At 31.4% G+C, this 14,667-nt stretch overlaps 2 protein-coding genes across 2 annotated transcripts; both read right to left on the reverse strand.

Annotated features, from left to right (window-relative positions):
* Window positions 1-324: 324 nt before the first annotated feature.
* On the reverse strand, window positions 325-5,943 carry LOC134705078 (uncharacterized). The gene is made up of 6 exons (XM_063563846.1): window positions 5,761-5,943; window positions 4,052-4,157; window positions 3,270-3,394; window positions 2,597-2,678; window positions 1,152-1,348; window positions 325-558 (listed from the first exon to the last, which is right to left on the reverse strand). Exons 1-6 carry the CDS (start codon window positions 5,922-5,924, stop codon window positions 426-428), a joined length of 807 nt encoding a protein of 268 aa, XP_063419916.1. The 5' UTR covers window positions 5,925-5,943; the 3' UTR covers window positions 325-425.
* Window positions 5,944-12,146: 6,203 nt separating this feature from the next.
* On the reverse strand, window positions 12,147-14,078 carry LOC134705743 (uncharacterized). Its single transcript, XM_063564462.1, has 2 exons — window positions 13,976-14,078; window positions 12,147-12,772 (listed from the first exon to the last, which is right to left on the reverse strand). Exons 1-2 carry the CDS (start codon window positions 14,076-14,078, stop codon window positions 12,147-12,149), a joined length of 729 nt encoding a protein of 242 aa, XP_063420532.1.
* Window positions 14,079-14,667: the final 589 nt, after the last annotated feature.

Below are 14,667 nucleotides of genomic sequence, written 5' to 3' on the forward strand. Positions count from 1 at the left end.
AAATATTAATTTGTTTACTTGAATAAAATTTGAATTCAAAAGCTTAGCATTAGGATTCGAAGCAACAACTAAGTCTTCTGAATGAAATAATCATGTTAAAAAGACAGCATGACAAAAAGAGGAAACTGGTGAAACAACTAATTGGACACCTAGTTATTCTTTTGTCATTCGTATATAACATTTCATTTTTTACTCGTATCAATTATCTGTCATTTATTTGATATTGCATAACTGACGAATTGAAGTATACAAATCTACATTGGTAATATTAAGATTTTTGCTCAACTTCTTTCAATAAAGAGAAGTATCATTTATTATCTTGGATCGACTTATCGCATATAAAGTTATCTACAAAATGTATTTTTTTTATTCTAAAAATCTTTTTAGGGAATACCAATAAACAATAATTCACTGTGTAGAATACATCATTTTGTCTCCTTAATATATTGAGCTTCATATTGTGGTAGTCGACTGTATCCATTGGTTTCCTCTCTACTTGTTCGCATTTTGAGTGTATATCGTGTTAATAAAACCATAAGTATGAGTGTGACCATCACCCTGAAAACAAAATAAAACCGAGATAAAGGAATACGATTACTTTGTTTTGTTATAAACAACAGAAGCGTTTACAAAAAAACATGTAATATAATAATTAAAAAGTAAATAGACCAATAAAAGTATCCTTCTTTAAAAACCGCTTTTGGCATGCAATGTACAAATGTATAGTTTTAACATATTATTGTGTTGTAAATTGCGGCTCATTGCCACATGTTCTTAATGTCGTACAGACAACATTTCTTTCTTGTCAAAGTAAGCTAACGTATTTTAATTGATATAGTTTTAAAAATTCTGCAAAGGAAGAACACATAGAGCGACAAAGACGATATCGTCATACTCTTCAGTGGTAAATGTTTTTTTTTTATAAACCGTTCATCGTGTTTGTCATTCGAATCTTCAGGAATAATTTACATCAATCAGTTTTATCAAAATACTAGCTATAATTAATTAAAGGAGATCACTACGTAGAATAATGGTGTTGTATTTTTACATAAGCTCTTATCTGCAATCAAACACAATTCATAACATTTAACTAAATATTCTATAATAAAACAATCATACAAATCTATATACTAAAACAGCCAAAAACTTACAATATGCAAAACAGAATGATTTCAATATCTTTAATAGTCCTCTTATCTCCAGAAGGAGAGGAAGTCATTGTTACAACGCCCGGATTGGGCATGGTAGGCATACGTTCAGAGTTCGGTTCGGGTGCTGGCATGGTGACGATATCATCATATGACTTCAAATGACTTGGACAATTGTACTTCGACCAAAGTTGCAACCACTATAACATTATGTATTAATACATGAATTTGGGTACAATAATATAAAGCAACATAGTTCATGTGAAATTTTAGATTCATAAATCTCAATAACAAACATTACTACGATAAAAATGGAAAATCAAAAATGTTAAAAAAGATAATGTACTTAAAAACCCATGATACATTTCGTTTTATATTATGTTTGTTTTTTGTTTTCACAAAGGTAGAATATTTGAAACGTTTGATATGGTTAAGTACTAAAATACAAAATTCACCTGCATATGGGATATACATTTCCAAAATCACCTTGTATTCAAAAACTTGAAGCTGCTACTCAGACTTTGATCACGTCACCATTGTCTGAGCAGCAGGTTGATGAACCACGTCTCGTCCTTTTTCGAAGAAAGTAAATCGGAAGAGATCAAAACGTTGTTGATAAATATGATGTATATATTTTTGATACTGGCGTTGTTTATTATCATAAATACGTGTTATCTTGTTCTTTTATTTGATTTTGTAAAACATTACTTTTACTTTTTAGTCTTTTTTTTTTCTCGGTTGATATCCATTTGATGTGGCACGGTACTTGTACATCGCATCATTTTGTTATTTTGCTATGGTGAATAATTGTATTCTTGTCTTCAGTGTTTGTTATTTGTGCTTGTCTGTATGCCGTTTTGTTTTTCTTTGTTGACACATTTGTTTGTTTTTATGGTTACTAGGATTATAACAATGCTGACTACTGTAACCCTTCTTTTAACATTTTACCAATTATGTCTGTTTGCTTTGTTCACATATTGTTGTCAATATAATGGGAATTTATACGACTGTCATAAGAGTGATAAAATGTCAATATGACAGTAGTGGTTATTCATTCATTTGATGTGTTTCTTGTACACAAAACTTTAAATATTTTGAAAAACTAAGGATTTCTTATCCAAGGTGAAGATTACCTTAGCCGTATTTGGCACAACTTTTAGGAATTTTGGTTTCTCAATGTTCCCCCACTTTGTACTTGTTTGGCTTCTAAAATGTTTTGATATGATCGTCACTGATGAGTCTTATGTAGACGAAACCTGCGTCTAGCGTATTAAATTATAATCCTGGTTCCTTTTTTAGATTTTATTTTTTAATTTAAATTAGGGACTTTCCTCGGAGGTCAGTATTTTTGTAATTTGATTATTACGAAACTCGATACAAGGTGTCACAAGCAACTTAAAGAAAAGGTATTTGAATGTACATTGATCTATAAATTAAAGAATACTTACGTAAACTCGATCTGTTATTTGTCCTATGACACGAAAAAATGCATCCCTTTCCTCGTCACAGTATAAAATAACATGTGTTTCTCTGCAAAACGAAGACAAGAATTTGGGAATATGAATCAAATTACAATGATATGAAAAATAACCCTGATGAAGATGGTGATTGCGACGCGCCTTTCCGGGTTTACATTTTTCATGAACTCTCAATCAAAGTATATATAATGAAATACAGTCGATGCCAACAAACTAAATGATACAAGAACTTAAGAGAAAAAAACCAAAGTAAAATCACAAAAATACTGAACTCAGAAAAAAATCAATTAGGAAAGTCCATAATCAGATTGGCAAAATCAAATAACAAAATACATCAAAAACGAATGGACAAGAATTGTCATATTCCTGACTTGGTACAGGCATTTTCAAATGTAGAAAATGATGGATTAAACCTGTTTTTTTTAGCGCTAACCCTCTCACTTAGATGACAATGTTGCATGTTGATTGAACAATTTCCTAACAACCTTTATGTAAAACTATTAATTTTGTAATTATTTCAAATAAATTCTATACAAAGTAAAATAACAAAAATACCAAATTACAATGGAAATTAACATCTACACACATTTTTGTATTATTATTACTATTTTAAGATAATCTCTAATAATTTTAAATAATTTACATCATGTTGTCACCGTCTTGTTGAGTCATTACCAGAGACAAGTTACCATTATCATCATGAGAAAATTCTACTGTTTCAGACTGTCCAAGTCCTGTGTATGTACCATTTGGAGAAATTTTACAAGCCTGCAGTATGATAAAAAAAAATGTTACAAATCACAAACTTCTCGACAGCATTTATGTCAATTTTCAGTGTTACTCTTTTGTTGTGTCTTGTGTACTATTATTTATCTGTTTGTCAGTTTATTTTAGATCTATGAGTTTGACTGTCCCTCTAGTATCTTTCGCCCCTCTCTTAATGTGTATATACTATAAATATTCCATCTTTCTTATCTTTTCCCTTTTCTTTTGAAAAACCTGTTGTATGTCTCTAAATAACACTCGCATAAAATCATAATTTAAAAATCTGATTCAGGATGTCGAAGTTGATTCACTTCAGAGGTCTACATTACATCTACAGCTGCTTCTGCATCAATTCTTGGCCGCCGCGATATAGCCTTTTGTGCTTATGTCGCGTAAAGCAACCAACAATCAACCAATCAATCAATCAAGTCTTGGCATATGATCAAAATAATATTAAATGTCAATTTTTTTCTGATTTGTTCTATCAAAATTCGTCATTGTCACATTTACTAATAACACTTTTTTTTGTAAGCGTTCTTGTTACATTTTATTTGTAGGTTTGTTGGATGTTTTTAGTCAGTTGTGTTGTTTGTATGTTTACAAGGTTTTGGCTGCTGGAACTGGTAAAATGCAAAAAAAATAAATACATGATTCACCTACCCCAACATTAATGCATCCTCCATTCTCTGGACCTTCTTCAAAATTATTACAAGGATTCCATGAGTATTTATTATCTTCTCCTCCAGCTGTTTGGTAATCCTTAAATCTGTAAAAAAAAGCAAGTAAATAAAAAAGTGATACTTATAAAAATAGAAAGACAAACTAGTCAAACCTTTCACTAAGTTGAAAGCCTATCAATAAAGAAGAAAGAAGGAGCGCACACTTAAATGTCTTTTTTTTTATTGCTTTTGTCTTGGAAGCTTGCAAGTTAACGAGGACATTGTATAATACATTGGTAAACGTTTACAATTTCCAATTGCATACACGTATTTTACCATATCTCCTAATTTATAAATTGGTAAATGCTTTTGACAAATTACACTTGGTAGACCTTGTTTTGTGTTTGTAATTTTGGTCCCTGGTGCTCTTCAACTTTATACTTGTTTGCCTTTCTAATTATTTTGATATGAGCGTCACTGATGAGTCTTGTGTAGACGAAACACGCGTCTGACGTATCAAATTATAAGCTAGATACCTTTACTAACTATAGATAATGCAAAAACTGACTTGAATTTTTACTTCCAATATTTATAGGAAAAAGTAAAATCACAAAAATACTGAACCCAGAGGAAAATCAATTCGGAAAGTCCATAATCATATGGCAAAATCAAATAACAAAACGCATAAAAAACGAATGGACAAGAACTGTCATATTCCTGACTTGGTACAGGCATTTTCAAATGTAAAAAATGGTGGATTAAACCTGGTTCTATAGCGCTAACCCTCTCACTTTAATAACAGTCTCATCAAATTCCGTTATATTTACATGATGCGTTAAATAAACAGTCACAATTAATAAAATATTCAAAATATGGGTACATCAGTCATCCTCGTATAACAATATTTAAAGGAACAATTTAACAGAACACAAAAACAACTACTATCTACGAAACCTCTTAGAAAATGTGCCTGGTGCATATTTCGGGCAAATATCTGAAGTATTATAATAAATACTTTATATACTACGAAGAATCGTTTATATGGCATCACAATGAACTAAATTAGTTCAAATTCATGCCGTCAAATTCTAAATCAAGTGTTATCATCCATCAAGGGAATAACTATGAATTATCAACTGAAAGATCGTCAAACATCTACTCTATATGTAGGTGCTATTAGAATTCTGTTGCAGTGACATAAGTATTCACGATTGGAAAATAGTGTTTTATTTTTATTGTTAAGTTCATTGTTAAAAGGTATAGTCATTTGTATGCCCTTTATATCATGTCACACATGAATATATCATATATGCAAAGACCATCATATAAAAAGGTACGGAAAACTTCTGACGATCTGTCCTGTTTCTATTTTCTTACACTTGACTCAAGCGTGACTTGTGTGCTCAAATGGGTGTACATATCATTTTATTACACGTTTGGATCTAATTATAACTACGAAAAGCAAATAGTATAGACTCATGTCACTGTTTGTTTCATGGAGAAAAATATAAATCATTTTATCAGCTATATGCTATTCACTTAACATTGTAGGTCCTGGTGATCAGAATATTTTCAAATTAGTAATAAGGAAAAACTCTACAAAAATAGAAAATCCAAGACTAGATTATTCTATTAAGCATTTTCAATTAGGAAAGTAACCTTCATTATGTACAGATTCATGAAAACATTCAGCCACTAATTGTAAATTACCTTGGTGTAAGCTTATTAGCCAATACTGTCAGATTTACAACCCGGTTAAACTCATCTATGCAGGAACACGGAGTTATCTTACGACAATGTTGAGGTATTTGTGCTCTCACAATTACACAACATATTATTAACGTAAATATTATTAAAGAAGACATATTATCCATAGTATATGATATATAGATATTACTAATAAAGTATCATGTGACAATTTATTTTAAAAGATAACTGTAAATAAATATGAAGGTTCGTATTATCTTTATATATCATGTGTATATATGTGTATACTAGTATTCAGTCAGATCTATCAAAGCTGATACCGGTGAGAAATATAAGAATGGAAAATAACAATCTTATAAACATATAAATGTCTATCGAAAAGTAAACAACACTTCTCTGCAATTTGTGATAAATACAGGATCCAAAAATACCATGAGCCTAAATCAATAGCCTGGAATCATAAAATGTAAAAAAAAGTTATGGGTCTATTTACACATGTTCGATCTAAACAAATTCATCATAGTTACCAGGACTAAAATTTTGTATTTTCGCCAGACGAGAATTTTGTCTACAAAAGATTCAACAGTGACGCTCGAATAATAAAAAAAAATAAGACGACCAAATAATGTACAAAGTTGAAGAGCAATGAGGACGAAATAATCCTATATTGAATTGTATAATTGTATTTTGCTCACTTTTGAAATAAAATATTGTTTTAACTTAATATTCATAAAAGTTTTCCAAAATACAACTTTAGTACTACGTAATATATTCCCGATGTATAAAAGCCTAAGTATCCTTAAAAAAGTTCCATTACATGTTTAGTGGGGTTCCCTCTGACAAAACACCAAAACCAAATTATATATACTGCTTGATAATGGAATAAAGTATTCGAAAAATTCAATTGATACCCAATGTATACTAAAGAGGGGATGAAGAAGAATCATAGGTATGTGTTATGTTCCTTTAGACTTTTATATTCCACCACTCTCCTGGATACCAAAATGACATAAATGGCTAAACAAGCAATTCTATATTGCTTTTGCTAATGTCAAAAGAACGTTAACCTTTTTCGAAGTTATTAACACATATTGTTTCAGTAATTGATTCCTGGTTACTGACAAACTACATATTACTATACGAAAGTATTTGACTTCTATACGTTTTACGCTAGTTTTCCTCAATGCGATAATTAGTTCAACTTTGTTTAACAAAAAGGCAAACACATATAACAGATATTGGTTTAAAAAAGGGATATTCAAATAAACACTGTGTACATTTCGTGCGTCCGAAGCATTTTTTCGGGGTTGACTTTGACCAAAAACGCACAGTTTTTAAACATTTTTTAGCTAGGGATGTGTAATTACAACGAGCAGCATGACTAAAAAGGGACTAAACAGAATTGCAAAATGCGAATAAGTTCAACAGCCTTGACAACAATCGTATTTTGAAAAAAAATACACTGATCTAATGTTGGATACAACTGAAATCATTTGAACGTACTTATTTTTTTATTGGCAACGTGTGTGTATAGCATGTTTTTTCAATCTTACTGTCATTCCTATGGGAACCACTTGTGTTCCTCATTTAACAGAATATTTCATAAATTCGTATATGTTGCATTTCTGTAAATATTGACAATGCAATTTCCCATAGGAACTCCTTTTACGGCTAAAATTGTACCACTTTTATTATGAGGTTTTGAAAAAAAGCTTATCCTAGAATTGAAAGTTCATAGGCACCACATTTTTTTTGAAAGGTCAAAATATAGGGCTGTACAGCATATTTGTAACTTTTATAAGCCCCGAAAATCTCATAGTTTAAACTAACACTTATTTTCTGAACTACCCCTACCTCGAATGAAAGATTACCACATATTTCAATGTAAACAATATGCACATGTATATTTACTGGTAACATTCCCAATATCACCCCTAGTTTTTGGTGGGGTTCGGGTTGTTTCTTCTTTAGTTTTCTATGTTGTGTCATGTGTACTATTGTTTTTCTGTTTGTCTTTTTCATTTTTAGCCATGGCGTTGTCAGTTTGTTTTAGATTTATGAGTTTGACTGTCCCTTTGGTATCGTTCGTCCCTCTTTTATGTCTCTGTGAGATGAAACACAGAGAGGATAACTGGGAACCAGTATGTAAACAAAATTAATTTTCTATGAATATTCTAGATCTCCCCAAAAGAGGTGTGTTTTGAGAAACAGCTGTATTTACAAAGTACAACCTATAGTGGAGGTTTCATATGAGAGCTTTTAGCTAGGAATGAAAATACACCGACATTATCCTTTTATATTCCGCTTTATTAGTATTTCTATTAAAAACTTCCAATTGTCAGCAACATCAATTTCTAACAGCATGCATATAGATCCGAGCTGTTACTATGTTTCACGCGCCCATCATATTATGATTTATTTCTAGATAAGCTGAAGCTAGTCACAGGGAGGCTATTAAATCAATACTTTCAAATTTATAAAGTTATAAGCCTCTCATCGAACATTTTATGGGGGACATTATGACATGGTTGACCGTTCCTAAATATTTGTCTCACATGTGCTGTCTGTCAAAGCCACGATCCCGTCTTGTTTTATCTCCTCTTATATTAAATGCGTTTCCCTCGGTTTTAGTTTGTTACCCCGATTTTTGTTTTTTGTCCATGGATTCATGAGTTTGAACAGCGGTATACTACTGTTGCCTTTATATGAACTATCACTTGAAGTTTTGTGTAACCAACGTTTACTAGCCTTTGGCAATACAAAAGTAATCACTTAAAGATCAGAAACTGCCTGAAGTTCGCAGCACAATAACAAGATAATTTTCGGGTACTTGTTGCTGGATTTTCATTGCTTATGTGGTGTTAAATTTACTTGTTTGATTTGTTATGTCGTTTTCCTTTTCTGCAAATATATGGTCTGCATAATTAACTGACGAAGCTGATTTCGATGGGTTTTTTTCTTTCTGAATAGCAAGTGTTCACTAAGATGAATTAAGCTGGATATGCGGTTAAGTTTTCGTGATTGCTAATAATTCAATAAACCGATGACAATTAAATTAACTTCCCCTCAATTGATCAACAATAATACAGATTCGTGATTAAGACTCATTTTCATACATTTTGAAGTGTACTCAATTGGATAATATTCGGAGAAAAACATTCATGACTGCGATTAAAAGAAAAGAAAATATATATAACCAAGTATTGACGTATTAAATGAAAAGTGCATGTGTATAATTATTTCAAGATTATCAGGAAACAGATGTTTCATATTTTCTTTCAAATAATCATTTGATAATAATTACTTTTACAAATGGACGGAAACTTTTCTATAAGATATATAACAATAGAAAATATCATCTTCAGAGGTAAGATTTGAATGTGTTTTTAACAAAATCCATTTTTCTCGAGGATTAAAACAATAGATAATTGTTCAATAGAACTCAAGACAATTGTGAAATATTTAACCAATTTTTTTAATATTTTTTTTTACAACAGTTTGTTTCTGCTTTGTCTTTCATATTCAAGATAAATCGATACTCAACTGGTATATGATCCTATTCAAAAAATCCTTAACCTCCCAACGAAAAACCTCATAGAAAGAATAACAAAATTCTGTATGAAAAAAAATACCAACGTTTATCTTATTATGTTCATCTTATGGATTGTGATAGTTACATTACTAAATATTCTATACTCTCTGTCTAAGAGTAGGAGCTATTTTGAAATCATCATGTTCGTGCGTATGTTCATCCAACTGATATTTCCGTCACACGGTCATGAAATACTGAACAGATTTACTTCATGAAATAGGTTGCGAATCCGTCACTCGCTGAAACTTTTATATAAACAAAAACAGTTTTCTCGTGTTTTACAAACAACGTTGTTTGATGATACTTTTTGCATTATTGATAGCTATAACTGTTGTGACATTTTCATTTCAATGTTGCAAGATTCTAGCAGCGCCTGCATATTTAGTATACGACTCTCCACGTATACGATATGTCAATGTTTGCATTTCCTATAGTGATTACATTAATAAAGGATTGATGGTTTGAAGGAAGCTATTAAACGAAGAGTTTCAAGTGGTGAACCCAAAATCAGCCTTTCAATTTTTTATGGACAGTATCACAAGTTGGTTCACTGCTTCACATATGGCGAAAGATATGTTCCATTTGCAACAATAAAACCGTTTCTCGAAGTAACCATCCTGCTGTCTTAGCTGTATTTATTTATTTTGTCTTTGTTCGTCTTTCGTTTTGCCATGACATTGTCAGTTTGCTGTTGACTTTGAATATCCCTTTCGTATATTTCGCCTCTTTTTTTTAACCAAATTCTACTTACCATGACCAACATTGAGGAGTATCTGCTATCTACCCAAGTATTGTTGGCGTTTGTGCTGCTCAGTCTTTCCTGTTGTGTATTGTTTACCTGTTTGTATTTTCGTTTTTATTTGGTTGTTTTTGCCATGCCTTTGTCTATGCCACTCATATTTTTAGTTGTGAGTGTTCCCTTACTAACTTGCGTTTTCTTTATACGAATTACAATTACACCACAATATTCAATATATGAGTAAATGTATTTGATAACTTGTATTCCCTTATAAGCATGTTAAATCGGCGCTATATTCCTTTTTAAATATACGTGTGTAGTGTTCTACATTAATTGAACTTACGAGACATTTTTGCAATATTGTGTAAAGTCAATTCAATTATTTCCACTTCGAAATGTACGTATATGATTATATTCCTTTATGCTCATTCGGGTAATGGTCTAGGGCTGAGTGCAGTTTGATCAATATATTTGAAGCTGTTTTGGAGGAGTTACGGCTATAACCACATAAAGCAATATTTATCCATTATAGACTTTTGTCGAGGTCAATACGTTACATATGGACATATACATAGGAAGATGTGATATGAGTGTTAATGAGACAACTCTCCATCCAAGTAGCAATTTATAAAAGTAAACCAATATAGGTCAAGGTATGGCCTTCAAGATGTTCATATTATACTGACCGAGGACGACGTTTGAGTGTCAAAGTAATCTTGCTGGTCCATATTTAACGTGTGGACTGAGTGTAAGTCCTTAATTTATTTATATCATATGTTTATAATTTATATCTCCTCTTAAACATAGGTGACCACTCTTTTCATTTATACACATTTGCATATACTAGATATATTCTACAATTGTGTTAAGGTTCATCAAAATCAGTTTAGCCCGTTAAATAAGGTTCTGATAAAAAGACACTTATACAGATATACCGACAAACGTACAATGGTGATTTCTTAGGAGTCATTTTTGTTCCATTACAACAAACACAAATAAGATGAATACGTTCTTTCTTTAAATAAAACAACTCTGTCATATTTTCATAAATGCATTTTTATTGTAGTAATATATTTGCCATGTGAAAAAATGTAATATGGTACATAATATCAATCAAACAAGAACTTATAGACTGAGAAAAAGAAGACAAGCATCTACGTTCATCGGATTGCTTGTTATACTATGTTTCATCTCACTAACAATTATTAAGATAGTAACAACTCACTGTTCTTTGTATATGGATGATATGTCAGACTTGCAACCGAACATATATTGTAATGGATTAAATGTAACTGTTCCACGTATTATTTGGTTATTCTGGGATAAAGGACCTAAACTTGCACCAAATCTGCAACAGACTTGTATGAGATCGTGGGAAATACAGAATCCAGAGTATGATACAATACATCTTAATCTACTGACGGCCGAGAAATTAATAAAGCGTAAGGAGAACTACAAAGATAGTGTTTGGAATAATATATCAATTCAGGCGAAATCTGACATAATACGAGTGGAATTATTAGCCAAGTATGGTGGTGTTTGGGTTGATGCAACTGTACGATGCAACACACCATTAAACACTTGGATTGAGCACATAACTGCGGTTTCTCATTTCTTCGTATTTGAAAGAACGGATTTATATATAACACCGGCCGTCCGACCACATATAGCCAGTTGGTTTATGGCATCCTCAAAATGCGCGTATATAGTTCAATCATTGAGAAAAACGATACGAAAAATATGGACGAAGCAGCCAAATCCATATAAAGTTTATGGATATTTCTGGTTACATAAAGTATTTCTTAATTTAGTTAAAAATGATGTGAAGTTTTTGAATGAATATTCAAAAATGATTTTTTTAAGTGCAGATGGTCCACACTGTCGAGAAGAAGGGACTTGGAAAATGAACAAGATGACAGCAGTCAAGTGCAGAAAAAAATATCCTAATTTTGGAATTTAGTAAATCGTCCGCTACTTTTATTCTTAAATGTCATAATTTTTTCAAGTCAACATTTTTGAAATATTAAGCAACCCAAACTTACATAACCATTTACAGTTTTAGTGGTGTATTGTGTTTTCATGTGTTATTGTTGTATTTTTTTTATGCTTTGTTACACATACCCACATTTGTTGAAAAGGACCATTAATGCAGTCAACTAATACTAACAAAGACATTGTTATACTGATAACTAAAACTCCAACGATGCCAATGTTTCTACTTGAGCTTCTGTAATCTTCTGCAGAAATCTTAGAATTTTTATATTTTGATGTTTGCGTTTTGTCTATATACAAATCTTTTGTTGCTATGGCAATTAATTCATCCTTGGTCTTGTTTACAACACTAACATATTCGCAAGGACAAACACATTCAGAATTACTTGTTGAGTCTGTGGAAACTTGGGTCCAAGTGTCTGTCGTTGATGTTTTAGACGAAAATGATTCAACGGATGTCCATTCAGCTGAGGCCGAAACTGAAGATCGCGATGAGGAATATGCTGAATTACCCTGATCTGCATAAGATGATTTAACTGAGGACAAATCCGTTTGTGTTGAACGCATCAAATCTGTAGTAGTGTCAGCAGGTGATGTCATAGGTAACGTCAAATCCATACGTGTCGAACGCTTTAAATCTGTTGTAGTGTCAGCAAGTGATGTCAGAGGATGCGGAGATGTCGTTATTTTTTCTTGAAATGATTAAAAAACACAAAAACGAAATAATTAAGATATTTTCGAATCAATTGTTAATAATATTTAACTATGGAAATTGTTGAGCGTAATTTGTGTATTCCTATAATTTATATATATTTTTATATAACTTTCTTTCATTTCATATTTCAGTTTTGTCTTGACATCATTTTACCTCCTATGCATTTCAGCAAGTTTTTAAGTGTTTCTTCAGTCGTTTCTTTGACTGACTGGTATTCCTATGGGAAACAAAATTGTCTTTCCATTTCTGGACTTATTCTTTTATGTTTTAATGAGGCTGACTTTACATAAATGCTTAAGAAGATAAATGGAAATAAACTGCACTTTCCACTATAAAAATCATATATTTCTAAGCCGAGCCGTGTTATTTCACCATTGAAAACTTGTATTTGGAAAATATTGATGAAATGTTACGTTTATTTAAATGTGACGGTAGTATGCGAGTATAAAATCATATGATCAGAAACAAATATTAATTTGCCACTATGAGTTATAATACTGTGATATATTCAAAGATGTTATAAGTAACTGAGTCGGTTTTAAAGCTACAGATTGTGAAAAATGACACGCTTTGTGAAGATCATACATAGAAAACAAGCATACTTAGAAGTGTATAGATAAAATAAGTTAATGTTTTATAATACAATATGAGAAGACAGCTTTGTGTGAAATTAAATAACTCATAATTTTTATAAAGGTTGGAAAATTAAATGTTTAAAATCAGAATATGATACATACTTGACTGAGCTATGGCAAACAATGTTGAAATCGAGCTCACGAACTCGACGAGCAACTCTGTGTTTAATTATTTTTTATTAGGTATTTTTTTTTGGATCGATAAACTGTTTTTGTGTCAAGTAGATGTTTATTGTTTTGATTTTGGTGCAATGCAACAAAAAATAAGATCTGACCTCAATAGATGTACGTACATTTGAAACCAAATTTTTAATATCAATAGTAATAAGTCTTATCGGAGTTTTATTTCATAGAAAACAAAAACATATGAAGAGTATCTTTTTGTGAAGTGTTATATTATAGGATAAACTCAATATCATATATAACGTTCATGTTTTGTTCTCTATATTACGATTGGATTTTCTCTTTCAATATACTTGACCGGTATCGTCTAGCTTATTATCGATTAAAAATATCATTATAATTCTGATGTGATATTGACCTACCGTAAAAGATCTCATAAACAGATAGTCGATAAATTCCTCCACAAATCTGTGTTCTGTTACCATGGCAAGGCATATCACAGTCGGTTTCGTTAGCTATCGTCATCTTATCACCTTTTACACCACAGTAACATTCCATGCCTTCCTGAAAATGTGTGTATTCCTTTGAACATATTTTTTTTTCATTTTTTTTCAACATATATTATCTGATAATTATAAAAACAATACTATCATATAGATTAGACGGTTAGTTTTTCCGTGTGAATGGTTTTCACTAGTAATTTTGGGACCCTTTATAGCTTACTGTTCGTTGTGAGCCAAGGTTCCGTGTTGAAGGCCGTACATTGACCTTTAATGATTTACTTTGACAAATTTTTATTTGGACGGAGAGTTGTCTCTTTGGCACTCACACTACATCTTCCTATATCTATCAATAAGAAAACTTTCCATAAAGTTAAAATGACCTAGGTGTAATAGGTAATCATTTGTCCTTCATCAATGAGTCAAACTAGTTTTCTAAACTCAACTATCGAATGGCTCCACAGCAAACATGTTGAAACAATTCTAACGAAAATACGAACGACCTAGTTTGTAACAATTCAATTTACTAAAACAAACATGGCAGATAGAACCAGCGACAAAGAATGTGGCTTGGTTAACCATGTTTGAGAGCATTGAACGTTCTACCTAATAAA

Source organism: Mytilus trossulus, chromosome 2 (genome assembly GCF_036588685.1).
Source record: "Mytilus trossulus isolate FHL-02 chromosome 2, PNRI_Mtr1.1.1.hap1, whole genome shotgun sequence".
Classification (NCBI taxonomy): Eukaryota; Metazoa; Mollusca; class Bivalvia; order Mytilida; family Mytilidae; genus Mytilus; species Mytilus trossulus.